Source organism: Gossypium hirsutum, chromosome A03, assembly GCF_007990345.1.
Source record: "Gossypium hirsutum isolate 1008001.06 chromosome A03, Gossypium_hirsutum_v2.1, whole genome shotgun sequence".
Taxonomy (NCBI): Eukaryota; Viridiplantae; Streptophyta; class Magnoliopsida; order Malvales; family Malvaceae; genus Gossypium; species Gossypium hirsutum.
In genome coordinates, this window is record NC_053426.1 from 108115295 (window position 1) to 108141567 (window position 26273).

Here is a 26273-nt window from a genome sequence, read left to right on the forward strand (position 1 = left end):
ACTTTTCCATTTATCACCATTGACAGCTGTGCAGTCTTTTTAATGATTAAAGAAAAGATTGTTAACGGTAACCTTTGTTTCTGCCAAATGTCTAATTCGTTTAAAAACTTAGTATTAACAATAAATCCAAAATAATTCTGATTAATATTCAATTAATCCAACAGATTTGACATTTCAACCGTTTTCTTAATTATTATGTAATTTTTAAAAATTTAATCAAAATACAAAACACAAGTATTTATAATTTTAGTCAATTAATTAAACTGAATTAAAATTTAATAAATTAATCGTTAAAAAAAAAAGAGAAAGGTTTAGGTAGTTGATATAATAATTATGTAAAAGGAATGTATTGGGCTAAATTTAACACACAATAATAGTCATGAGTTAATTGTGGTAATTACATTAATGTATGTATTAGTGGGTGTTTAATTATAATAAGCCACCGACTGACCGACATGTTGTGTGGCTAGCTAGCCACGTGCTTGGGTGTTATAGTATCTCTTAGATTGGGCTGCGCCCACGAATTTGTACAATTAAAAGGTAAGTGTTGACTATTTGGGATGAAAGCCAGGTAATAGAAAAACCATAAAAATAGAAATTGTGGTTCTCTTAGTTGCCTCGCTTTTGCCGTGTCCAACTTTATAAGGATTTTCATTTTTAAATTTCGAAGAAGATTACTTTAATAATAATTTATAAGATTTTTAAAGTAAAATCTCGAGTTACAACTTTATAAATAAATAAAAAATTATTATTTGAAGAATTTTGCCTTTTCTTTAAATATCAATCAATGTAAATGTAAATAGAGTTAGAAATATTATTGAAGTAAAGTAGACTTCATCATAAGTTGAGTTATCTGTTTGATTTTTAAGGTTCGTTTGAAAAGTAGAGGACTTTTAGTAAAAATATATAGACAAAAAATAAGACTTGTTTGGACAATAGGTTTACCCTCGAGTAAGATCTTTTTGACCCGACTCAACCCAAATTTGATAAAAATTCTGTTGTTATTTACTGTCGTTTTTTTACTATTATGTTGTTGATTGTTACAATTTTGCTATTATAAAATTATTATTTTGCTATTATTTTAGATGTATTTATTTGTTAAGTTATAACAATATTAGTGTTATTTAAATATAAAAAAATTATATGTATTTTTAATTTGTTAAGAAACATTTATTTTAATATTTTTAATCTATTTGATATATTATATTTTTAAATTTATTGTTTTATAAAAATAATTTAAAAAATTAATATGAATTAGTCAGACTTGAGTTTAGCATTTTTATCTAACTAAATTTAGATAAAATTTTAAATTCATTTTTCGAGATAGTTCTAAAAAATGAGTTTAATTTTTTGCACTAATCCAATCGAATTCCGACCTGACTTATGATAAGCTTTCCTTAACCCACTTAATTTTGAGAAATTATTATTCCAACCCTTACAAATTTTTAAACGTAATCCTTAGTCTTTCTTTATATATATTTAAAATTTTAAAAAGAATTTAATTCCAAGACTTATTACTGGTTACTGTAAAATAAAAAAGGTAAAGAAAGGGACAAAGAGCGGGAGTTATAGAAAGACCAATTCACATTAAAAAATTGGCATTGACTGGCTAGCTGGCTTTTTCATTTCAATGAAGTGCATATCAAGTTTAGGATGAGAAATTGTGCTCTTTGCCTCGCTTAAATATTCTTTATATATGTTTGCACGTGTAAACCACTCCCCATGCCTTACCATACGCGCTTTTAACCTTTTTTTTTTAATTATAATAACAGATAAAATTCAAATAATATATACTATTAATATGATTCAAATTTAAATTACATTTAAAATAATAAATACCCTTAATCATTAAACCATCACATTAAATACGAGCTATAACTATTTCACTTAACATCTCGTACACAACCACACAAAACTCTCCGTCCATACGTCCAATTAATTCAACATTAAATTAAAAGTAAAAAACTATAAAATTCATTTATTTATATATTATTTAACCACTAAAACTACACCTTTTGTTAATAAAGAAAGGTGATTTGAACCGGTTTGTGGTCCCCTCTCTTTCTTAATGATTATTGAACTAAAAAGAAAGAGAGAATAATAAATAATTTAAGGATAAATTACACTAATAGTTATTTTTGTTTGATTCAGAGTACATTTTAGTTATTTATATTTAAAATGTTCTGTTTTAGCCACTTACGTTATCGTTTTATTACGAAGTAGTCACTCTACCATTAAACTCCGTTATCTCTCTAACGGCAGTGTTACGTGGCAATCCAAATGGGTTTTAAATACCAACTTGGATGTCTTATGTGGCAATCCAAATTAAATTTGTTTAATTAAAAACATATTTTCATCCCAGCAACTAGAAATTCAAGTTAGTATTTAAAACTCATTTGGACTGTCACGTAAAACTGTCGTTAGGGAGATAACAGAGATTAGCGGTAGAGTAATCACTTTATAACAAAACGATAACATAAGTGACTAAATCATAACATTTTAAACATAAATGACTAAAATGTAATTTGAGTCAAACAAAAATAACTATTTTTGTAGTTTAACCATAATTTAATTATTTTAATTTATTTTGCCGTATGTTGCAATAGCATTACCTTACCCTCATGAATTTCATGAACGGTGCCGTTGTTGTCGTTATCTCACCTTTAATAAAAACATTTTGTCTTCTTAACGTAAATCGTTGAAATTTCCTTTTTTCTCTCCATTTTATATATTTTCCATTTCAAAAACTAAAATATTAGTAAATTAAAAATTATATATATATTTAATTTTGTAAAGGTATAATAATAAATTTAACCCTAGTTATTTATATATTTTATAATTTAACTTTTTCACTAAATTTCATTATTAATCTTTTACAAAGATTTAAATTTTTTTTTATAAAAATGAAAGTAGTAACTAAAGTATTAAATTTTAACAATATTGACGTGACAATCTGCGTGGTAATTTTATATGTTACGTTAATAAATAATTTAAAAACTAAAAGAAATTTTAGAAAAAATAGAAAGCTCGTAAAAATTTTAAAAAATATAATATTTAAAAAAACAATATTTTAGTTGATATTTCTATTTTAAAAAATAATAGTCAACTCTCTTTAAAATATTAATGGTTAAAATTGACTCATTTACGAGGTTGAGAGTCAAATTTAAATTAAAAAAATAAAGATAAAATTAATAAAATATATAAACATTATGGGCTAAATCTAACATTACACCTTTTTCAAAATTTTGTGCTTATTCCAATTTGAATTTTTGGATACACTTTAACCTTTTTTCACCGGTTAAATTAAGTTACTATTTTGTGTAAATATACAAATAAATTGAAGTTTTAGATTTGTAAATAATATATATAGAGTGTAGGACTTTATTTATATATCAGTTTGGGATCGGTGTTGTGCCGGAGGAGTGAGAGAGTGCTCGGTGGAGTTTTGAGATCTGTTCTTGGAATCCATCCGAGCGCGAAGCTTCAGTTTTTGAACTCAGAAAATGGATTCACTGAAGAAACAATCATCAGCCGTATCCGATGTGGGAGCTTGGGCTATGAACGTTGTCAGTTCCGTTGGCCTTATTATGGCCAACAAGCAGCTCATGTCCCCTGCCGGTTATGCCTTCGTCTTTGGTCAGTTCCGCTTCTTCTTCTTCAACTTCCTTTACTTTTCAACCCAATTGTTGTTATATCCTTAACATTTTGCCTTTGTTCGTCTCAGATCTGGAATCTTTTCTACTTTCTCAGCCTCAATTTCCCCCCTTCTTCTCACCATTCACTGCTTTCGGAGTTTTCTTTTTCTTGTTGTTTTAAATCTCTGGCAGATCCCTTGGAATTTCTCAATTTTTGATTCTGGGTAAAAATGGATTTGTTGTTTACTGGAAAGAAAAAAAAAAGTAGCTGAAGTTCAATTTTGCTTGCATTTCAAGGTTCTTGAAATTTAATTACTTCAGATTGGCTCCATTGATCTTTTTTTTCTTTTGTTTTCTAGCGTTGGTTTGTTTTAACTTCGGCCATGGATTATAGGACTGTAAATGCAGATCTTCCCATACTTTGCTGCCTTAGTATGTAGGAACTAGTGGGTTGCTTATTGTTAACCTACTCCATCTCCTTTCATCACGATTGTGCATCCAGATCTTACAATCTTACATGTTTAAATTCCAGATCAATATGTTTTTTAAGTAATTCACGGAGAATCAAGTCCATGTTTCTGCTTTTTTAATCTTCTTTAGTTTGATCCCTTAAAATGGTTTGAAAGTTTGATGGGTGATGAGAACTTGAAAGTTATCTCTTTGTATTCTACCTCAAAGTTCAAATTTGATCTCTCACATTGAAATTAATTGATATGCTTCACCCAAATTTACCAAAAATATCCGGGAGTTCCATTTGTTTTCTTTTTTTATATTTGGCAAACTGGACTGGTTTAAATCTGAAAATATTTCTTGCATTTACAGCGACTACATTAACTGGATTCCACTTTTCTATGACTGCCTTAATTGGTTTGGTATCAAATGCCACGGGTAACTCAACAAGAAAAAAAGTTCCTTTATGGGAGCTTCTTTGGTTCTCAGTCGTTGCCAATACTTCAATCACCGGGATGAACTTGAGCCTTATGCTGAATTCAGTTGGATTTTATCAGGTAAATGAAATGCATTGCGATATAGATTTCATATATTCTGGCCTGTCATTGTCATTGTCATTGTCATTGCGATATAGGTTTCGAAGCTAATCCTAATGTTTATCACTATGATACAGATTTCAAAGCTAAGTATGATTCCAGTTGTTTGTGTGATGGAATGGATACTACACAGCAAACACTATTCGGACAAAGTCAAGATTTCTGTCCTTGTCGTGGTGGTTGGTGTTGGTGTTTGTACAGTCACTGATGTAAAAGTTAATGCTCAAGGATTTATTTGTGCCTGTGTCGCTGTCCTGTCTACCTCCTTACAGCAAATTGTAAGCATTCCTCAATTCTCCAATTTTTTTTTTTTCGGCTTGAGAGCTTTTTTAGTTTGTTCCTTCAGTCACCTTACGATGCATAAGCCTTCAAATCATCATTACAATTTATGTCTAATAAATGCAGATATTTGGAAACCTTGTTTTTCATTTTAGTTTGGTTATTTAAAACATCGATAGCATGCGTCAACTGCTCTTATGCCATCATGTCTGTTTCCTGCTGCAGCTGTAGCGATCTAGATTCTAGACCCTTCTATGTAACTCATATGAGAAGAACATTAGATGCTTAAGTTCATTCCAATCTACAACCTCCAAGGGTCTGGCTAGCATGCATGCCATTTGAGCTAACATTCAATTGGCAGTTGAGTGATTATGTTAGAGACCTGTAGGCTATGGCTTGAACAATAAGTAGCAACTTACAGAGAATTGGATTATATTTATCAAGCATTTAGTTAATTTGATTCGTACCCTTTAAGGTTTTATCAATTTAGATATATTTAATAACCAGTTTCAGATCCTTTCTAGCCATTTATCAACCATGCTTTTGTTGGAACAGTCAATTGGCTCCCTACAAACGAAGTACTCGATAGGCTCATTTGAATTGCTCAGTCAAACAGCTCCAATCCAAGCTCTGTCTCTTTTGTTGTTCGGTCCCTTTGTTGATTACTACCTCACTGGCAAATTACTAGCAAGTTACAAGTTCTCCTCAGCTGCATTTGTAAGTACCTCGTCTCACCAAAGCACTGCAAAGCCATTTTTGCACAAACACACACATATATATATGCAGAAACACTTTATGGTACTAAAGACTTGTGAGGAAAAATACTGATGGTTGGGTACAATGTGCAGTTTTTCATACTACTATCGTGCTCGTTAGCGGTATTTTGCAATATAAGTCAGTATCTTTGCATCGGACGATTCTCCGCCACATCTTTCCAAGTCCTAGGCCACATGAAAACGGTTTGTGTATTGATATTGGGATGGCTACTCTTTGATTCGGAGCTGACACTGAAAAATATACTCGGGATGGCGATTGCCATCCTCGGCATGGTAGTCTACAGTTGGGCTGTTGAAGCTGATAAACAAACGGAATCCAAGGTTTCACCACTCCCCAAGGAAGCTTCTGAAGAAAATGTTGAATTGTTAAAACAACAGCAGCAATCGGACGGTTCTCCGCTCAAGGACGTTGAGCTTGGCAAATATCAGCCTTAGATTTGTATGTTCTTCATTTTTTTGTTTCTTTTTTAAATATTGATTTGTTTAATGTTTTAAGCACTTGGAATTGGCTGTACAAATTTTAAAAGTTTACTAATTTTTTTCCTACTTTTTTTTTTATAATATTTCATTGTAGTAAAGTCATTCCAGGATAAGATATTTTCTGATTGAAAAAAGAAAGAAAAGAAATTGTTATCTTGTGTGATGATTTATTAGTTTATATTTAATTCTAAATTAAATTAAATTATAAATTGTTAATAAAAATGGTAAGATAAGCGGGGAAAAAAAGTAATTAAAGGTTTTTTGATGACGTCAGTATCGTGGGGTGACAAAACTCGTATTACGTGATAAAACTGTAATGAAGTAGCCATTCTTTTTCTTTTTTTCACCTCATCTGTATGGATCACGTGATCTTTAAATGAGTGGAAGCATCAGTTATTTACTTGTACCCAATGATGGATGGCCAGTTCAAAGAAAACCGAATAAAAAAATCAAATTAATCGAATAGAATTATTCGATTTTTTTATTTTATTTGAATAAATAGTTTTAATTTTGAGTTTGAGCTAAATTTTATAATTTAAATAACTCAAATAATATAAGTAACAGGTTTGTGTAAATATCTCTTCGGTTCTTATTAATTTTGAAAATTAGTAAATTTATTTCCTCAACCAAAAATTTTTAAAAAATCAAAATCATTTTAAAATTTCAAAATTTATCTTTTTAAAAAAATTAATCTAAAGAATATATAAAGAAATTTCAAATTTTTTTCTAAAATAATAATTTTGGATACTTAAATAAGTTAATTTATGATTCAAGTTTATCATACTAAAATATTTTTTTCTTCTTCTTTTTTTACTTATTCTGCTTCGAAATTTATTTTAAATATATATAGTTTTAAATTTATGTGCTCCTACATAGAATTAGTTATACTGTAACAAGATTTTAATTTGATATGTTTACTTTTTTAATTTAACTCGAATAATTTCACTCGAATCGATTAAAAAAATCAAATAGAGTTAAGATGATAAAATAAAATTCGTCAACTCGATTAACTCGAAATTTTTTCACTCGATTCAATTTGATTAAACATTCATCCCTAATGACGAGATTAATTATTGTTACCGACAGTTAATAACTTAATTTTAACTATTTTTATTAACTAATTGTATGCATATATAGATTAGGGTTTTGTCAACTTTCCAAAAATAAATAAACGCCAAAATGATTCCATCCTTCTAGAAAAGCATTTTAGCATTTGCTCAAATACCATGCCTTTTAAATTCCTTCTACAACATGTCTATATCACGGATGATGATAAAACCATTTAGCAATCTTTGTATCATCTTATGGTTTATTTGTTGGGAAATGTAAAATTAATCCTTATACATTAAATAAAACATTAAAATAGTTCTATTAAAACTGCCTTTAAAGGTTTGCTTTGGATTTATATAGATAAGTAATAATAATAAATTTAATTCTTATTATTTAAATTTTTATTCAATTTGGTCCTTACTCTTTTATTTGTAGATTAACTAAACTAACCCTCAACTTTTCATTGTATGCATGGCAATATTTTTTCTTATATGCCATATTCGAAAATAATTAATTAATTAGAAAATTATAAAAATTACTAGAATAAAAAAATTTCAAAAATTATAAAGAATTGTAAAAGTTAAAAAATTAAATTGAAAAAAAAAAACAACAACAACAGCTCTTATATCCTCTCTTTTTAAAGCTCTATAAAGAGTAGAGGTGGCAATCAGGGGAGTAAGAGTGAGTTAGGATCAGGTTATTTCGAGTTTGAGTTTTTTTGGGTTCGAATCCTTTTGGGTTCAAGATTCTTTATGTTTAGGTTTTTTTAGGTTTGGATTTTTTTCAAGTTTGAGCTTTTCTGAATTCAGGTTATCTTAAGTTCAATTTCGGGTTTGTTTTACATTCAATATAATTATACGTTTTAAGTATAAAAATTCTAAAATACATCAAACTTTCATGTATTCATATTTCATGACATAAATGATATGTTTTAAGTACAAAAATTTAAATTTAAAATTTTTTAACTATAAAAAATTTATTTGTTCGAACTAACAAACTCTAATTTTTTCCTTTTGATAACATAAAAGTTTAAACTCTAATGTAGGTTGTCCATGGGTTGGGCTAACCGCCCAGGTTCTAAGGCTCGCTCAAAAATGTAAAATGGTTTGGATAAAAATTTTATGCCTGAAAAATTGGCATAAGTAAAAAATAAGTCCGTTTAAAATATGAGTTGGACTTGGGGTTGAACATTCAAAGCTCGAACCCAACCTATTTTTAAGTTTACAATACTTTATATTACGTTATTTTTATATATTATGTAATTTATAAGAATAAACATATACTAAATATATAATACAATTCTAATGTAAACATTAAAATAACGTTAAGATGAATATAAAAAAATTTCATTAAATAAAAAATTATTAAATATTAAAAAAATAAAATATAAATATTTTTAAAAAAAAATTAAAATATATAGGTGGACCTAAAATGGGCTTGGATTAGTCTTTTGTAAGTATAGACAAATTTAGATAAAATTTTAAGCCCATATCAAGCTGGACTTAGACAAATATAAAGTATATCAATATCATGCTTAAATTCGACCCATCCATAAACACCTCTAAATACAGCCTTTAATTTTTATAATTTCTCTAATAGTTTCATTAATAGTTGAAACAAAATATGTTAGTTGATGATATATAAATATATCTTAGATGTAAATCATCTGAATTAATAATTAAATTATTAAATATAAGTTTATATTCCAAAAATTAGAAGCTAAATACAACCCGAAGTAATTAAAGAAAAGAACATCAAAATTATTTACTAATATCACAGAGCTTTTGGTGTTTGTGTAACAGTGGTAATTTCATTTTCTTAAAAAATCATTTCATTTGGGTAAGTATTTGGTACACTAGTAGTATATTTTTTTTATTTGAAAAATATTTTTAAAAAATTTACATGTGTCTTTTTTTAAATATTTATTTTTTTAATACTTTAATATACTCCTATAAAACACTTATCAATTCCTAATCCTATTTGTAGAATTTAAAAACTTTACTTGACAATTTACTAATAATTAAAGCTTTTATAAAAATATTTAATTGTTTAATTATTTTTTATTACTAAATTCAAATTTTTTTTTTAAGTCGTGTTGTTGAGCTCAGACCTATTTTGCCTCTGGAAAATGCCGACACCCAAAACTATTTGAACCCAATTTCTTTTTGGCCATTGTATTTGCACCATGTTTAATGTATTCAATATTATGAACATAAGTTTTTTTATTCTCAACGTACAACTTATTGACAAAAAAAAAAGGAAAATAAAAAATAAAAAGAATATCATACTAAAATTGGTAAAAATGTCAAGAGAGATATTTATACTAAGTGTTAAATTGTATTTTATTTTTTATTAAAAATAAATAAATTAATCTCCATATATTATATCAAAGAGTAAATTGATCATTTTTTTTAAATTTCATTTATTTTTACCCTTAAAAATCGGTATGGTTGATAAAATAGCTAAATAGTAACACCTATTATGTCACGTGTACTTTATACTAACATACATTGACTATTTTTAAACTATAAAAATATATAAAATTTTTAACAAAAAAAATCAATTTATTCTTTGATCTAATGTATAAAAATTATTTTACTCATTTTTTTAATAAAAGGACAAAATGTAATCTAATACAAGAACCTTTATGATACGCTTACCTACTAAAATGTAAATTTTAATATGAAAAATTAAGATGATAGTAAAAATTAATATGATTATTTAAAAAATGAATTTCTATTATTTTATAATTATTTCTTGAATTTTATAAAAAAATAATTTTATTTATATTTTCTTTATAAAATTTGAATTATTTACTCATGTCTGTGACTTTCCCAATGAATTGTTGAAGGCCCAATAAATTAAATAAAAGTGTAAAAATAATTTATTAGTAGATTTTAAATGTAAAACATTAAATGATAATTTAATGGGTAAGATATTAACAAAAAAATTATTTTGCTCTTTTAACGTATAAAGATCAAATTGTTCATCTTTTTAATATAAAAACCGAGATATAATTTAAAATCCGCTATAGTACTTTAACCTGCATTTACCATAATAGTAAATAGCAAACCAACAAGGTAGTATACATAAACTGTCAAATTCAGGATATATTTCTAACACAAGTATGTTACAATTTTCTTTTCTTTGTTTTTTATGTTCACTAGGAGACCTTTAAATATGTACTTTCAACAAAAATAGAAAAGAAAAAAAAGTAAGCCAAAGCAACAGAGTGCTGCTACTAATCTAAAACCTTTTTGATACAGCTTAAAAGAGGCTTAGAATATATATATAAATCAAAATCGTTTTGGGTTTTCATAGACTTGTATAAAATTGGACTGATCCATTAACATAATATCTTATAATGTTTGATAAAATGCAAATGCAGAGATGATTTTTGCTTAGGACTTTGGATAGTTTTCTCACTCAACTTTCACAGTTGGTACATCAATAGGCATTGGACTGACATCTACACCCTGCAAAAAACACAGAACCAAGACAACTTTTCAAAGCTGTAATATCGGTTTCTGAATGTGGTTGTGCTATATATGACGTGCTTGGACTCAGACTCGGACTCGGGTATGCCTCAAGTATGAGTATGTGTGATATAGGTACAATCAATATTCTTTTCTAAGTTTTGTCATATGATATATGGGTGTTACAGGCGGACACTACATAGGATACAAGGGAAAAAGAGTGTTTTCATCCTGGTGCTATTATGTTTTTAGAAAGTTCGTATTTGTACTTACAGTTTCATTGGTTGCAGTATCAAATCCTCTAGTTTGTTCAATAGTTCCTATTTGAACCTCCTAAGAGAATATAAGCAATAATAAATATTTTTTTCGCAAAATAAATGAATCACGTCATAAATGCCCTAAATCACACAATAAAAAAAGATAGCCAATATCATACCATAGAGCATACTGGATCTTTCGTCTCTGGTTCGATCACTTCTCTCTTTACTCTACTTGGAATGATGAGCTTACTGAATAATTGTGATGAGTGAACCGCAAAGACGAAAATAGAACATAATCAGAACCAGTAAGGGGTGCAAAACATGGAGAGAAAAAAGAAAGGAAAGATAAATACCGGTCCTCATCAATATCCATGTCCGAATCAGAGTTCCATCTCTCATCTCCATCATCCTGATCTTCATCAGCCTGAATATTATATTATGATTCAAAAAGTAAACAAGTATAAGAACAAAGTTGATACGAGACTAATATGTAGCTTCGGGTAAATGCAAGAAATGTATCAATGCAAACTACCACCAGTTGCATTACACGGGGAGAATATGATTTCTGCTCCAAAAATACGTATAGCACATAATTTTTCCTCTTATCTATCTTTAGGATAAGATTAATCCGTAATAGATATTTATTATTTAACAATCAAGGAACCAAAAGGGAAAAAAAGATTTACCGAGTAAAATGTGCAATGCCAACCATGGACACATAAAAGCACATGCAATTATGGAAAAAAAAAAAAACAAAAATGAAAGCTTGAACGGAAAATGTTGTAAATTTCCGGGGTAGATACTGGATGCAAAAAAAAGGTAGGGCAAAATTCAAGAAGTAGCGGCAGAACACACCTCAGTAAGCTCGGTGTCAGGTTGTCGTTCTTGAAACTGGACACTTGGTGCATGCTCAAGCTTTGAGAGATTGTCAAGTAGTTTCTTGCGTATTTCTAGGAGTAACTGGCGTGAATTCTTGTTTTCCATGTTACTAGGGGAAACGTGAAGAGTATAATCAGGACCAAAATACTCGTAATACTCGTGTTGAGGCATCTTGTCGTCAACTTCAACTCCAAGTGCAACTCCTGTCTGCTCACATTGACATTGATATAAATAAAGTAGTCCATCACAAACAAATTACAAATAGTTCTTCCGTGTTTCAAAAAGCATAATATGGTCAAAGGAGAAAAAATGAACCAATTTAAGTACCGTGTCATGAAATATACAATAAAGTTCTTTAGAAATGTGTATATGACTTGAGAAGCAGAAAGGACGGTTGGCATACAATAAATTTAACACTGGTGTCTTATACCTTCCAAAGAAATAATTACCCCTTATCATTTCAAAATCCGAAAACTATAAAGGTTTTCTTTTTAAAAACAGGGATTAAGAAGAATAAAAACAATTAAGCACTATGATTTGGACATCTTTGAACTTAAACAGCATGGAGAAGGGAAGAAAGTAAAGGGTAAGGGGAGGGGGAGAGACATGTTGATTGTTGACCTAAAGGTCACCTTTACTGTGTATTAATATTTGATAAAAATCAGCAGACCAATCCTTTAAACCGATTAGTATATACTAATCACTTGAAAATGTGATAGGTCAGCTACCTCATAGCACCAACAGCGAGCAACATTCCGAATGGTATAGCCACCACCGCCTAGAAGCAACAATGGAACGTTGAATGATCTCATAAATTTAACGCACTCTGCATGGCCCTTGATTGAAAGATTGAAACACCCCAACCGATCTCCAGAAAGCGAGTCAGCACCACATTGAAGGACCACAGCCCCAGGCCTAAAAACTTCCATAACTTTACTGATAATTGGCTTAAACAAGTACTGATAACCCTCATCATCAATTCCATCATCCAAAGGAACGTTGAGGGAATAGTATTTCCCTTTGGAATATCCAATATCACGTATATCACCTGTACCAGGAAAATAATCCCCAAATTTATGAAATGAAACGGTCATGACCCTGTCAGTTGTATAGAATGCTTCCTCCACACCATCTCCATGGTGGATATCAATATCAACGTATAGAACACGCTGTAACAAAGAGAAAGGAAAAGCATTATCAATGACAGACAATTTGACATAAAATTGTTACTAGTGCAAAAACATAAATCTGTAAACCCTAGGAGGAAATGCAAGAAATGAATAATTAAGCATTTATATTTATTATTCTGTGCCTACTATAGCATCCCTCTTCAATGGTTGCCAGTTATCAACAGCAAATCTAAGTTGCAATTAATACAATATTGCAAGACAAATTGCAAAAAAGGCAACACATATCACATTGGCCTGGATAAGATTGGTACAAGCGGATTGTTTTCACGCATGAAGAGTTCACTCATGTACCAAAAGAAAAAGCCTAAATCAGTGAAGAAAAGCTAGATAGATAATAAGGAATTACGGTACTGAATACGTACCTGATGCTGCTTAAGAAGTTCCAGAATTGCAAGGACAATATCATTGACATAGCAAAACCCTGAAGCCTCGCACTTCTTTGCATGATGCAAGCCACCAGCCCAATTAATGGCAATGTCACAGAAACCATGGTTTAGTTTAACAGCACCACCAATAGACCCACCTGCATATGTTTGACAGAAAGAGAAAAGGCCATCGAAGACAGGACAATCCTCACCAACATTAAAGCGCTTGAGCTGCCTGAGCTGATCCTGTTGTGTTTCAGGGGTTACATTGTGGAGAAAGTTCACATAATCATCAGCATGGAAGCGGCAAAGATCCCGATCCCTGGCAGGGACAGGCTTGTGAACTTGCATATGCTGAAGCAGCCCATAGTGTGCTAAAAGGGCATGAGTCATTCGAATCCTGTGAGGCTTCATAGGATGACCTTGTCCATAATAGTAGTTCCCCACCTCAGGGTCATAGAAATAGAGCACCTTCCTCTTCACCCCATCAGGCCCCGAAGGTAACGAATTCCCTCCAGTTTCCATCAAATAATGAGGCTTCGAATGTTTGATTGAATCTAAGTTTACTCTCTTATATTCTTTTTCTTCTGCTCTCATGAAAAATCCTAATTAGATTTACTGATAAATCCACAAACTACACTCAATTGACATCTCAAAGACAAAGAATTGAAGAAGAACTAGGCTCATTCAACTCCATTCAAGCATATAAACATGTAAAGGGTCACAAAATAAGAACCCAAACAATTACGAGATATACCAGGGAAGAATAAAAGAAAACTAAATTTACTAACTTTTCACCAAAAACAATTAAAATGAACAACGAATTACAGAACAACGAAACAAAGTTTGCTTCGTAAATCACAATCCAATCGGATTAAACTCACATATATAATCATCACGATGAACATTGATGAACGAAACAAGCATATTTACAAACTGAACAAAGAGCAGAACAAAGCCATCCAAAGTTTCAAACAAACAAAAGCACATCAAGGAAGGGAAAAAAAAAGCAAACTGGGAAATAAATTACAGTTACAAAAAATAAACAAAATCGATAGGCTTTCACAATATAACTTGGAACCAAAGAAATCAACCATTTTTAAAACGAAACCCAGAACGTAAAGAACGTTATTTTTACCTGCAAAATAGAAATTAAAAGGGTTTTTTTCTTTACCTACGTTGATTCAGAACAACGTTTGCGGTTTATGAATGGTTTAAGCACAAAGAAAATGAAAAGCAAATCAATGTGCAGCAGTAGGGAGATTTTGACGAAGGCAGCAATGGCTGTTTAAAGTTAGATGGTTTTTATTTATTTCATGCTGAACGGTCCAAGATAAAACGGTTCGAAAAGGATTAGGATGTAATTTCTAGAAAGTTGGAACCAAAAAATATCAAGGATTATTTTTGTTTCATTTATTGGTCCTTCCCATATTCTCTCTCTAGGGCTAACCAGATTTTTAAATAAAAATGCATATATTAGGTTTCTTTTTCTAATAATTTAATTATAAGTTCTGATAATATCTATTTTTGACATAATATCTAGAATTATACTCATAAATAGATATAAGTAGTAATATTTGGGGATCTATGAGGATAAAGGTCAAGGGTCGAAGGCCCGTATAGAAGTTTACTTTCTTTATTTGATTATAATAATATATTTAAACTTATAAATAGACGTATTCGTCTCTCCTCTTGTATTCATTCGAATTCGATATAATGAATTTTCTCAAAAAAGTTTTCACATAAAATTTTGTGTATTCTATTTTTCTCTCTTTCTTTGCGATTCATTATCATTTTCAACATTATAATTTTTACAATAACAATATACAATTTTAGTATATGCTTTTTTTTGAACTTTTTATATTCGTTTTATGGTGTATGTTTAGGGCTCATAATTGCCCCTCCCAACAATATAATCTCAAAAGTAAAAGAAGTATCAAATTCAAGTTGTTTGACTCAAAAAGAAAAGATTTAGATATGACCTCAAAGGAAGAAACTAAATAAATTTAAAAAATAACAAAGGAAATAAGAAAAAATTTTAAAAACAAAAAATTCAAAATTCAAAATAATAACTAAATAGCGAAAAGATAAATTAAAGCAAAGTGAAAGATAAAACGAAAAATTAAGAAACAAACTCCTTGAGTTAAAAACTTTATTAATAAAAACAATTGTATCCTTAATAAACAAACAATTAAGAAGCCTTTATATAGGCTAGCTAAGTACATTTAAATAAAACTCTAAAATATATTAAAACTCTAATTACTATGAACAACAAGTAATTGTAAACAAAAGTTTATTGTTAACATAAAATTCCTAAATAACTTAAATTACTTAATAATTGTAAAAAATTCATAATAAAATAATAAAATAATAAGAGCTGATAAATGCAATATTGAACTCATATATAATAAAAATTAAACCCAAAACTCGAACCCAATATGATTTAACTTGAGTTAAAAGCCCGAAACTCGTAATTCTCGTCATAATTTTGTCCAAAAATTCTGCTCGCGCACTCTTCACTAAAACAGTCATAACATGAGTTCCCGAATTTAAAATCAAGTGATTCAAAGTTCGTTTAGAAGATAAAAGATAGATCTTCAAACTCCATGAAGACATATCAACCCAGAAATGCCTAAATTCTATCTAAAAAGTTGTCGCAAGTTTGTTGATTTCTCAAACTTGAAAAATGGAATTTAATAAATATCACCCAATTCGTGCATGTATCACTATATGCCTTACCATTACACTCAACACTTATCACTATATATTAAATTTCTTTTTTTTTAAAAAAAAATTGATTTGATTTTACCACCAAAATTTCAATTGAAAAATAAAAAATGTCAAAAAAAAGATGTTCATTTATACATAAGTTGATTTATTTGAAAAAAATATATGGTTAATTTGATTCAATTACCGATTTGTATATATGTGGTATATTTAAATGAGAAAAAAATATTTAGTACATTATCGATAAAATTTTTAAACTCTAGAAGTAGAATTAATGGGTTGATAAGTGTCTTATAGGGGTAGTAATTTATTAAAAATATATATTTAAAAAGACACATGTCAATCTTTAAAAACTCTTGTAGAATAAAAGAAAGTACAGTATCAGTGTACCAAATATATAACAACTATAATGTATATAAATTTTATTATTGGTTTTAGTTTTTCTTTTCTCTTTTTTTTTTTTGTCGTGGTTGTTCGTTTTATAGTTTATGTTTAGAGTTTTTAAGTTTTTAGTTATCTCTCCCAACAATGTCGTCTTCAAAATTCGAATTTAATTTACGGTAGTGTTACACCCAACACTTGTTAGGAATTTGATTTTATTTTTTTTAAAATTTTTTAAATGCAAATATGTGAAGTAATAAGAGGTACCACTATTCAAGGCATGACACCTAGGAACATGTATATAGGCTGATAACTGGATTGTGAACACTTTGTGCATCCACTCTGATAGCTGGTACTGCACTAATGATGTCGGAGTAGGCATAAAATGAAAACCAATAACCCTCCTGTTGTGCTCTCAATAGCCCTGTCACGTTTCATAAATTTGTTTGGTTTATTCTATTCTCATCTTTCTTGTTTCCACGCTATGCATATCAAATATGGCAATGCCCGATGGCTTCAATTAAATAACGACAACCATAGCATGTGCTTATTTGCAGTACACAAAAAGGAAAAAAAAACAATGGTCTCTGTTGATAGCGCAAGTGAGCTCATGGTCTCTGTGTTTTTTTTTTGTTCAAATTTTGGAAACTTAAAAAGGAAAAATGAAAAACATAGAGAATTAACGATATATACATAGAGAACAGTTATATCCTACCATGCCTATTATCTCTTGTTTTTCCCCACTCATGCATGCAAAGGTGAAGCTTCTTACTTGCTACAAGAAAATCCACGCCCTGCAATGGAGTCAATATGCTAAGTAATTCCTTCAAAGTGCTTAGCCTCAACTTATCAGCCTCCTGCAATATATTCGCCATAGAGCTCTCGTGTTCATCCAATGCATGATCTACTTCCCCACTAGTTTCACCCACTCGGCTCATTCTTTTAGCAACAATGGCAATCGGCTGGTCTGCAATGTTCTCTTGCAGCCCCGCCAACTTATTCGAAAGCTTCTCTTCTTCCTTAATCGTCTTCATGTGCAAATCGTTTATCATTCTCAGCTGTGTAGCCGAAATCTGCCCAAGGTTTCCTCTAGCTAAGCCTTGGATGATTTCACTGAGCTGAAACTCCACTTGTGATCCACAGAGAGCATAAGTGAGTCGAATGTACATTGAAGGTCTACAACCAGCTACCCAGAGCAACGCTTTCTCCAAGGCAGTGTTCCATGAAGGTGAAAACAAGCCAGAAATATCCAGGCGAGATAGTTGAGCTCTCTTGTCGATATACTCTTGGAAACTGTTGATAGACTTCTCGGTTAGTTGAGTACAACTGGTCTCCGTTAAATCGTCTCCACCATTTTCTTTCTGGTTAAGAGCTTGGAGAAGTTGGTTGAGTTCTTGTTCTTGAATAGCCATCCATTCGTGAAAACAACGTTGCAGGATTTGATCATCGCTAGCCATATCTCAACGCTAAATTGAAGCATATGAAGCAGCTTTTTTGGGTTTGTAGCTAATATGTTTAAGCGGTGAGCATATAACAACACAATTAACATGTGAAAGGGATCCAAAAGCTTACAAAAGAATGAACAGAGGGGATGTAAGTGTAGATTTCTGTGTGTTTCTTTAGAATCTCTTTTTTTTTTCCTTTTCTTTTTCACATGGTGAAAAAAGACAAAGTTTTCATTCCTGTTTTTTATTATTATATTTTGCATTTTGCGTCGGTTATTCATTGTATTTGATACTTGGAGGTTTTTGTGGTAGTGATGGTCCAATGTGCGTTTCAAAATGTAGCAAGATTCCACGATGAACCAAATGGTTGTCATCGCTATAAAAAAAATACTAGTAATTGACGAGCTGTTCCATGTGATGTGAGTGAACCGGGAAACCTTTAATCACCCTCTACCCATATAACATCATTAACTTAATTATGATATATATGACGATTTTAACTAAGCTATTATAGCCACGAAGACGTAAATTTGAAAGCGTATAAATTTTTTTTTTCTTTAATGGTAGTAGATTTTAAAATCAGCATATTTAATTTTTAACACGTGTAAGGGTACACATATATAATTAAATATGATTATGAATTAGGCTAGAATAATACAAAATTTTAGAATAATTTTTTAAGCTCAAATTCAGCTCAAAAAATAAGTTTATAATCTTACCCAAACCTGATTTAAATTAAAAATGTTAAACTCAAACCTAACCTAACCAATCTATATTAAACTTTCTAAAATTATTTTTTATACAAAAATAAATTTAAAAAATAATACATAAAAATATAACAAAAGAATGAATCAAAACTCAGTTTGCATCCTCCATTATAGACTAGGATCATGAATATCATTTCTATTTATATTTATTTCAATTTCTCTTCCTCGAAAAAATGGATTAAATTTCTAAATTTACTTCTCTTAAAACCATCATATAGAACCATCATATAGAAACCTGTAGATGTGAGTTTCAAAAGCTAGGCAATTAAGGAAAGAAAAAGTATAGGCATATAATTCAAGTTGAGCCGGGTTTAGCCTCAAATCAAAAAAAATTTACTCAAGATCTAATCTATTTAAAAAAACAAACATTATCCTTTTATTCAAACTTATTTTTTAAGTTTATATTTTTGTTCAAACCCTTAAACTTTTCAGACAAGCTTTCAAACTTGAGGAGATCACTTGGCCCTAAGATCATTCCTACAAGCATAAGTTTCAGAGGGAAAAATTAGTAAAAATGAAACCGACCCGAACTAAAAAGCGGAATCAAGCATCATAATTAATATTACCTCTTAGCCACTGTCAATATGAGAGACCAATAAAAATATTAACTTCAAAATGAAGAAAATTAACAATGCCTGTTGCATGTTACAGCCAACAAATGAACTGCTGAAACCGAAATGCATGACTGTATACATAATTAATATGATGATTATATGTGATCATTTCTACAAAAGGCTCCCGAATCTACATTCATAAACATACAATTAAGTTCTCAAACTAAAATCCAGAAAGAGTTTTCACAACAGATGAGATACCAAAACCAACCCCAATACAAATGGCAATCCGCAACCACTCTTGGTCATAACCTACTTTGTGGCCTGTGCAATTATATTGCTAATGGAACTGGCCTGCTCTTTCGCGGTCTCCACCAGTGAATCCTACAGTTCAACGAAACAATTCTCTCAGAAAATTGGAAGTTATGATACACGATATGGAGGACGTTTTAACAATGAAAAAATAAAAATTCTACCTGTGCAGCTATTAAACGTGCAACAGTTTTCTTGCTCGACTCTTGAAGTTCACCAGCAAGTAAGAGTTCATCCAATATATAATAGGCCTTCAATGTCAAATAGCAGCAAAGAGTTAAGCAAAGACCTCATTTTAACATCTATGATCTCCTTTTGACAACAATACTATTTACTTCCAAATACATTTGGAATGACCATTTATCATATAAGTCATCTATAAAGCGAAAAAAAGAGATGAGCTACAAAATGGTACACTCAAGTCTACATCAAAATTGCACATGTACCTCCTATTTTCAGAAACCACATTTTGTTCTAAAAATTTAAGCAATTATCAGAGTTCACAAGCAGACATAACACAAACAACTTGTGTTGATGACCAAAAAGACTCTGATGCAAATGCTAGTTCCTTGAATCATGGAGAAAACAGGTTCCATAACAAAAATGTATTAAATTTTTTGGGAAAAAAGGAAATGTTAAAAAAAGAAAAGAAAAGAAAAAGCCTTTTCTCAGAGATATCAGATCCAGCAGTTCCCAATGGAAGAAGGCAAATGCCGACCAATAGAAATCTCAACTACATAATTCCTTTCCTCAAGCACATGGTTAACTTGCCACCATAAGGTTCATATTTTTGGGGGATTTGTTTGGCAAGTACCCAAAATGAAAAATTATGGTGCCATGCTGGAAGAAGATGCACCCGAATCAATCAAATGATGGGCATCAATCAGAGAGATGCACATTAGGTGCTTCCTAAGGATACTTGAGAATAGAGAAAATCAAGAGACACACTGGTATGGGAGCAAGTATGGAGAATTTAAAGTTTACCGTTTACAATTTAAATAAATGCAAGAGGATATAGAATGGTATGTTAAAGAATGAGAAGAATGGAGCAGTAACGGAGTTGGAGGATAACTGCTGCTAAGGATTACATGAATAAGAGCACTTTCAACATAAACTCAAGGATTAAGATGTAAATTGTTCTGAAAAAAAAAAGAGGAAAGATAATCCTAACAACAGGTACATGAAAAGCACAGTAACTGTACCTTATGGAAGTTGAAGATTAAATCCAATTCACAGACCTGCATAAAAAATTATTTCACAATCAGATAAAATATAGTGGAACAATAAGAAACCCATGAAAAGTAAAGTTTTACTTCACTCACACTGCCAAAGTATCGATCAAGTATCTCAACATAGTGATGAATGATTTCTAGAACCTCTAATTCGTTGTCATCCTGATCAATGCACATGCAGAAGTAAAGACTAGCATATCTGTGCATAATTTATCCAAACTCACTTGATTAATCTCTGAAACAGTCAAATACATTATTAATAAAACAAGTCTCACAGGCTTATTGTAGTATTACCTTTTATAAACAACTTTAAATCCTCTCCAATCCACAAAATTACAAAGTTTTGGCCCTCTATTGAGAATCACCCCACCGAGCTCACGGATAACCTTCTCAAAATGCATTGTTATAAAGCATTAATACAATGAAGACAAAACCTGCTTCAAAAAAAGCACTAACAAAATACTAAAGACAGAAAAGTGCACAAGATTCTTGTAATTTATAAAGAAATTTTCCTTTAACCGCAAATTATACAAAAATAATCAATGAAGTTATTCGAGTGTGCTAGCCATACCTTTGTTCTTTCCTTCTGAGAATAAGGAGAATACCATTTTGTCAACCTAACTTTCCCTTGTCGACTAATTAAAAGTACAAAGTGAATCTGAAACACAAATGAGGCTCATAGGTTATAGATAATAGCAATACAATAAGTCAACAACCTAAAGATGAAGATTGATTCTAGGTTTCTAAGGTGAAATTAAACAATTGTAGACGATAAAAAAAAGGAATATATGTCACTGGGACAATCGGGTCTCGAAATTAATACAATTTCATTTACTATGAGGGCCGGGAGTCATCTTACAATCAGAAACCATAAATGTAAGCTCCTTTTGTAATCTATATGAATTTCTAGTTATAGAGCTCGATTAGTAAAATGAAGCTTTTGCCATCCTCTTAGCATGCTTCTTCATGGAAAATCTTTCAACAGCTAAAGTATAAAAGATGACATTTCCTTTGTATTGAAAATAACTTAACAGTTTCCATCCAATCCTCTAAAAAGGGGAGGAGGGGGGAGAAATACGATATCTTTAATATGAATAATGTTACCCTGAAAATAAGGTTTTATCAAACAGAAAAATTGAACAATTATAGCATAGTAAAACTAGAAAAAAAGGTCTTACTGTGACAACTAGAACCCAAAATTAATACAAATTCATGGTTTGCTAGCACTATGGGAGCCAGGAATCACCCTATAAAAAATGAGCTAAATCAACATTAACGCCTGCAGTCATAGCCAATCTTCAAGAAACTATAACTTCAAGCACCTTATGTGATCTATATGATTTTCTAGTTATAGCTTATAGAGTCCGATTAGTAACATGCAGCAGTGGCCATCTTCTAAGCATGCTTCTTTATGGAGATATGTTCAACATCTAAGTATAAAGCATGACATTTTCTTCATATAAAAAAATAACTCTATCCGATGCCCTAAGAAAGAGGGAAAAGGCAATATGCTATCTTCAATCTGATTAATGTCTCACAGAAATGTGAAACCCTTAGAAAATAAGGTTCTATCAAACAGAAAATTTATAGAAACAGCCACATTAAGCAATCAAACTCGAATATCCCAAAATGCAAAGTATTCATTAAACAGAAATGCTTAAGTACGAATTAATATGATTAAAAATCAGAAGAAAAAAAAAAAGAGAAATAAGTTAGATCTAATAATTAAGTCAGACGAACTATCAAAATGAATCAATTAAAGTGAACTAAAACAGAAGATAAGCTAACGATAAAAAAAAATTCAGCAGAAACAAGTTGCAGATCCAAAGAGAAACGAGAAGGCGCAAAGCTTAGACTCAAACAACAACAGCATGACGAGGAATTTCATGATCATAACACAATAATAAAATTCATGAACCGAAAAATTCAAAACCTAAACAGCGTCAATAAGCAAGAAAAAGCAGATCCATGTTTAGCGTTGTAAAGAAAGAAAAAGAAAAGAAAAGATCAAAATAAGATCCTAACCAATTCACCGAATAATCATTAATAAAAGGAGCAAAAATATGAAAGAGAGAGATAGTTACCATCCTTGATAATAGCCGAAAGAAAAAGTCCAAACGAAAATCTGAATTCTCCGAAAGCACCGAAGCCAGGATCCCGATTCGGATTTCTGCTGCCGTTGCTGTGCTGCGATTTCTATATTTATATTTGGACAATTTAAATCCTTCATTAACAAAAAGTTCAATCGATTCGAAGCGGATCTGGTAAATTTGGGTTTGGGCTGGCTTAGATAAAGGCTAAACCCAATTTGAGAAGCAATGAGCGGCCTAACTTTTCACTGTGAAAAAAGTAGACCAGTCCACTGTCCAGGCCGGTCCACAAGCCGATTTCTTTTTTGTCAGACTCTTTTATGTCTTTCAAGACGATCTGAATTATTCTTTCAATATTAAAAGTTATTTATTTTTTATTGTCTAGATGGTTTTATTTAAATATTATTTTGGTTAAAAAAATATTAGTTTTTTTTATCTTAAATAGATGACTACATAAGTTATTATATAAAAAATTTTATTTATTTTCAAAAATAAATTTTAATTATATTTTTTATAACTAAATTTAAATTACAAATGTTTTGATATGTACTCAATTTAAGTTGTAAATTTTTTAGTAAATTACTTCAAATTAAGTATGGGATATATAGGCCTATTCATGGTTCAGATTACTTGTTCAGACTCAAAAGCCCGCCTAAAATTTGGGAGGATTTGGACAAAAATATTATGCCTATTTAAAATATGGGTCGGGTTAGTCTTGAACATTTAAGGCTTGAGATCGGCCCATTTTAAACTTATAATACTTTATATTATGTTGTTTTTATATATTATGTAATTGTTTAACACATCAAAAAAATAAACCTATACTAAACACATAATACTACTTTAATGTAAACATTAAAATAATGTTAAAATGACTATATAAAAATTTTCAATAAATAGAAAATGTATAAAATTATTAAATGTTAAGATAAAAATAATATAAATATTTTTTAAAAAATATAGACAGACTTGAAATGGGTTTAGGTTAAATCTTTTGCAAACATAGGCAGGTTTGAGCAAAATTTTAGGCTTAGGTTTTGGGTCGGGCCAGACTTGAGCAACATGTCTAGGCCCAATTTGAACCCGACCCGGCCCATGAGCATCTCTAGAGATATAATTATTTTCAAATATAAAATACTAAATATAATTAAATTCATGAGTAAATGCAAATTTTTTAATTACGAAAGTTTTATATGTTTTTATCATGAGTAAATATATTATGTTATTTTAAACAAAGTAAAATTTTAAATGACTTTGGATATAAATAGGAAATTTATGATAAAATATATTATTAAATATAAAATGTTTTAAATCTAAAAAAAATACATTATATTGAGAACAATATGAAAATCAAGTTCAAACTCTTAAAAGAAATAATTAATTGAATGATCAATAATAATAACAACTTTCTTTTTAATTTTTCTAGCATTATTATTCTATTGAATGATCAATATATTTTACAGATATATGTGAATATTTTTTTCATCTTCTTGAATAGAATAATAATGGTAGAAAAATAAAAATAAAAAACAATTTACAAAAATAGTGGGATTAAATGCCCAATATAAACTCAAATACTAGAATAAAAAATTAAAAAAAAATCAACTCAAATTGATGAATAGAAGAAGAGACTGAAATGAAGAAGTAAATGTAGAGTGATTAAAGGATAATAAATTTAATTAAATATGATAAATAATTGTTTATAATTTTCAAAAAATATATAAATTATTAAATATGTTTAAAAAATTATCAAATAAAATTATACTTTGTCCATTGAGTCTTCTTTATTATTGCAACATGTAGGAATATATGAGTTTGAGTGCGTTTAAATACGTACTATTTTCTGATTTAAGAGTTTGAAAATTATGGATAATTAATAGAAATTGTACCAACAAAAAAAAGCCCATCGTCCAAAAGATTGTGGATAAGTATCCCAAGTCTTAAGTAAAAAAAGGGGAAAAAAATGAAAAACACCTTTAGAGTGTGCTTGGGTGAAAAAGTAGAATGATGGAGGAAGGTTGTCAAAAAGTAGAAAGATTATTGAGGAAAGAAAAATAGAAGAGATGATCATTTTTTATCTTGATGCATAAAAATCAATTCTTTTAAAATTGAATGATAAAAGGAGAGAGTGTGTATATTAGTTCAAAGTTACATATTTTTCAAAGGTTTAATTTTTTTCTCTCTTATTTTTCAACCCTACCAAACAATGACGGAAAAAAAATTATTTTCTCTTTCAAATTTTCCATCTTTCCTATTAAACATATCTATGGAAAGAAAAAATATATTTTTCATATTTCTTTTTTTCTACCCCTTCAATTTTTTATCTTTCCAATTTCCTTGCCACCCAACCAAGTAAAGCATTAAGGTGTGCTTGGTTGGGCAGAAGAGTAGAGAGGCGGAAGGAATGAGTGAAAAAATGAAAAGAAAATAAATAGAGTTAAAAGAAAAGTGAGAGGAAAAATTAATCATTTTTTATCCTAATGTAAAAACACCAATCTTTTCAAATTGGAATGATAATAAGAGAAAAGTGCATGTTAGTTTAAAATTATACATTTTTCAAAAGTTTTGTTTTTCCTTTATTTTCGTTTTTCAACTTTACCATATAATAAATGAAAAAATATTTTTTTATTCAATTTTTCCAACTTTATGATCATGCACAACTATGGGAATATTTTTTTTTTATATTTTTCATATTTCTATTTTTTCTACCCTCTCAATTGTTCATCTTTCCTGCATAGCCCAAATTTTGCCCGGGCCCAACAAGTAGAGCCCAAAACACCAAATAAATTAACACCCCACTAAACCACTCCACTAACTCCATCACCCCACTTGCTTGCAAAAAGAAAGAGGCAATCAGTTATAAAATTTGGTTATGAAAGCCATTCAAAACTATTGTAAATGGGGTTCGTTTTTTTGGAGAAAAAAGGAGAGAGATTCGAATAGAGACTTTCAATACAAGAAATACACGAGATTTATAAAAAATCAAAGCAAAAGAGGTGTTTTTTCGTCTATTCTCGTTTTAAGTTATTTGTTTAATTTATTTTATCTTTCAATTTTATTTTGTTTATTTTACATACTAAAGTAAAAATAAAGGGGAAGAAGCTTACCCATTTTGAAATTGCCAAAAAAAGAGTTTTTTTTGAGGTTCGGCCGCAGTGTACAGTGGCGCAGACGGCGGCGAGTGGAGGTCCGGTGATTAGAGCAAGGCCGGACCGATGATTTAGAAGGGAGGGGGAGAGTGTTATTATTATTATTATTATTATTATTATTATTATTTTATTACTTTTACTATTATTCTATTTAATATTACTGTTTTCTTTTATTATTAT

The 26273-nt window shown here is 29.9% G+C and overlaps 4 protein-coding genes across 10 annotated transcripts; 1 reads left to right on the forward strand and 3 right to left on the reverse strand.

The window, feature by feature from the left end:
- Window positions 1-3228: 3228 nt before the first annotated feature.
- On the forward strand, window positions 3229-6369 carry LOC107908989 (UDP-rhamnose/UDP-galactose transporter 2). 2 transcript variants are annotated; one of them, XM_016836324.2, is made up of 5 exons: window positions 3229-3636; window positions 4458-4642; window positions 4759-4959; window positions 5516-5677; window positions 5809-6369. In XM_016836324.2, exons 1-5 carry the CDS (start codon window positions 3504-3506, stop codon window positions 6169-6171), a joined length of 1044 nt encoding a protein of 347 aa, XP_016691813.2. In that variant the 5' UTR covers window positions 3229-3503; the 3' UTR covers window positions 6172-6369. The 2 variants fall into 2 exon arrangements, with proteins under 2 accessions (XP_016691813.2, XP_040957470.1); XM_041101536.1 differs by lacking the exon at window positions 3229-3636 and adding an exon at window positions 3725-3859.
- Window positions 6370-10329: 3960 nt separating this feature from the next.
- Window positions 10330-14791, reverse strand: LOC107908991 (histone deacetylase 19). 6 transcript variants are annotated; one of them, XM_016836326.2, is made up of 8 exons: window positions 14611-14762; window positions 13434-14023; window positions 12610-13050; window positions 11858-12088; window positions 11356-11426; window positions 11179-11251; window positions 11016-11075; window positions 10330-10742 (listed from the first exon to the last, which is right to left on the reverse strand). In XM_016836326.2, exons 2-8 carry the CDS (start codon window positions 13959-13961, stop codon window positions 10689-10691), a joined length of 1458 nt encoding a protein of 485 aa, XP_016691815.2. In that variant the 5' UTR covers window positions 13962-14023; window positions 14611-14762; the 3' UTR covers window positions 10330-10688. The 6 variants fall into 6 exon arrangements, with proteins under 6 accessions (XP_016691815.2, XP_016691814.2, XP_016691816.2 ...); XM_016836325.2 differs by having other exon boundaries at window positions 14575-14761; XM_016836327.2 differs by having other exon boundaries at window positions 14615-14744.
- A 2254-nt stretch (window positions 14792-17045) lies between these two features.
- LOC107907738 (protein DELAY OF GERMINATION 1) lies at window positions 17046-18147 on the reverse strand. The gene has a single exon (XM_016835063.2). It carries the CDS (start codon window positions 17999-18001, stop codon window positions 17249-17251), a length of 753 nt encoding a protein of 250 aa, XP_016690552.2. The 5' UTR covers window positions 18002-18147; the 3' UTR covers window positions 17046-17248.
- Window positions 18148-19341: 1194 nt separating this feature from the next.
- Window positions 19342-23147, reverse strand: LOC121221089 (AP-1 complex subunit sigma-1). The gene is made up of 7 exons (XM_041101559.1): window positions 22939-23147; window positions 21426-21512; window positions 21149-21240; window positions 20945-21053; window positions 20825-20860; window positions 19787-19873; window positions 19342-19694 (listed from the first exon to the last, which is right to left on the reverse strand). Exons 1-7 carry the CDS (start codon window positions 22939-22941, stop codon window positions 19623-19625), a joined length of 486 nt encoding a protein of 161 aa, XP_040957493.1. The 5' UTR covers window positions 22942-23147; the 3' UTR covers window positions 19342-19622.
- Window positions 23148-26273: the final 3126 nt, after the last annotated feature.

Coding starts and splice junctions, on each gene's coding strand:
- LOC107908989 (XM_016836324.2), top strand. CDS start 3,504: ATGGATTCACTGAAGAAACAATCATCAGCCGTATCCGATGTGGGAGCT. Junction 3,637..4,457: donor CGGTTATGCCTTCGTCTTTG/GTCAGTTCCGCT, acceptor TTGCATTTACAG/CGACTACATTAACTGGATTC. Junction 4,960..5,515: donor CTACCTCCTTACAGCAAATT/GTAAGCATTCCT, acceptor TTGTTGGAACAG/TCAATTGGCTCCCTACAAAC.
- LOC107908991 (XM_016836326.2), bottom strand. CDS start 13,961: ATGGAAACTGGAGGGAATTCGTTACCTTCGGGGCCTGATGGGGTGAAG. Junction 13,051..13,433: donor AACTTCTTAAGCAGCATCAG/GTACGTATTCAG, acceptor TCTTTGTTACAG/CGTGTTCTATACGTTGATAT. Junction 11,252..11,355: donor ATGGATATTGATGAGGACCG/GTATTTATCTTT, acceptor ACAATTATTCAG/TAAGCTCATCATTCCAAGTA.
- LOC107907738 (XM_016835063.2), bottom strand. CDS start 18,001: ATGGCTAGCGATGATCAAATCCTGCAACGTTGTTTTCACGAATGGATG.
- LOC121221089 (XM_041101559.1), bottom strand. Junction 21,054..21,148: donor TTTAAAGTTGTTTATAAAAG/GTAATACTACAA, acceptor AATTATGCACAG/ATATGCTAGTCTTTACTTCT. Junction 19,695..19,786: donor CACGTTTAATAGCTGCACAG/GTAGAATTTTTA, acceptor GTTGAACTGTAG/GATTCACTGGTGGAGACCGC.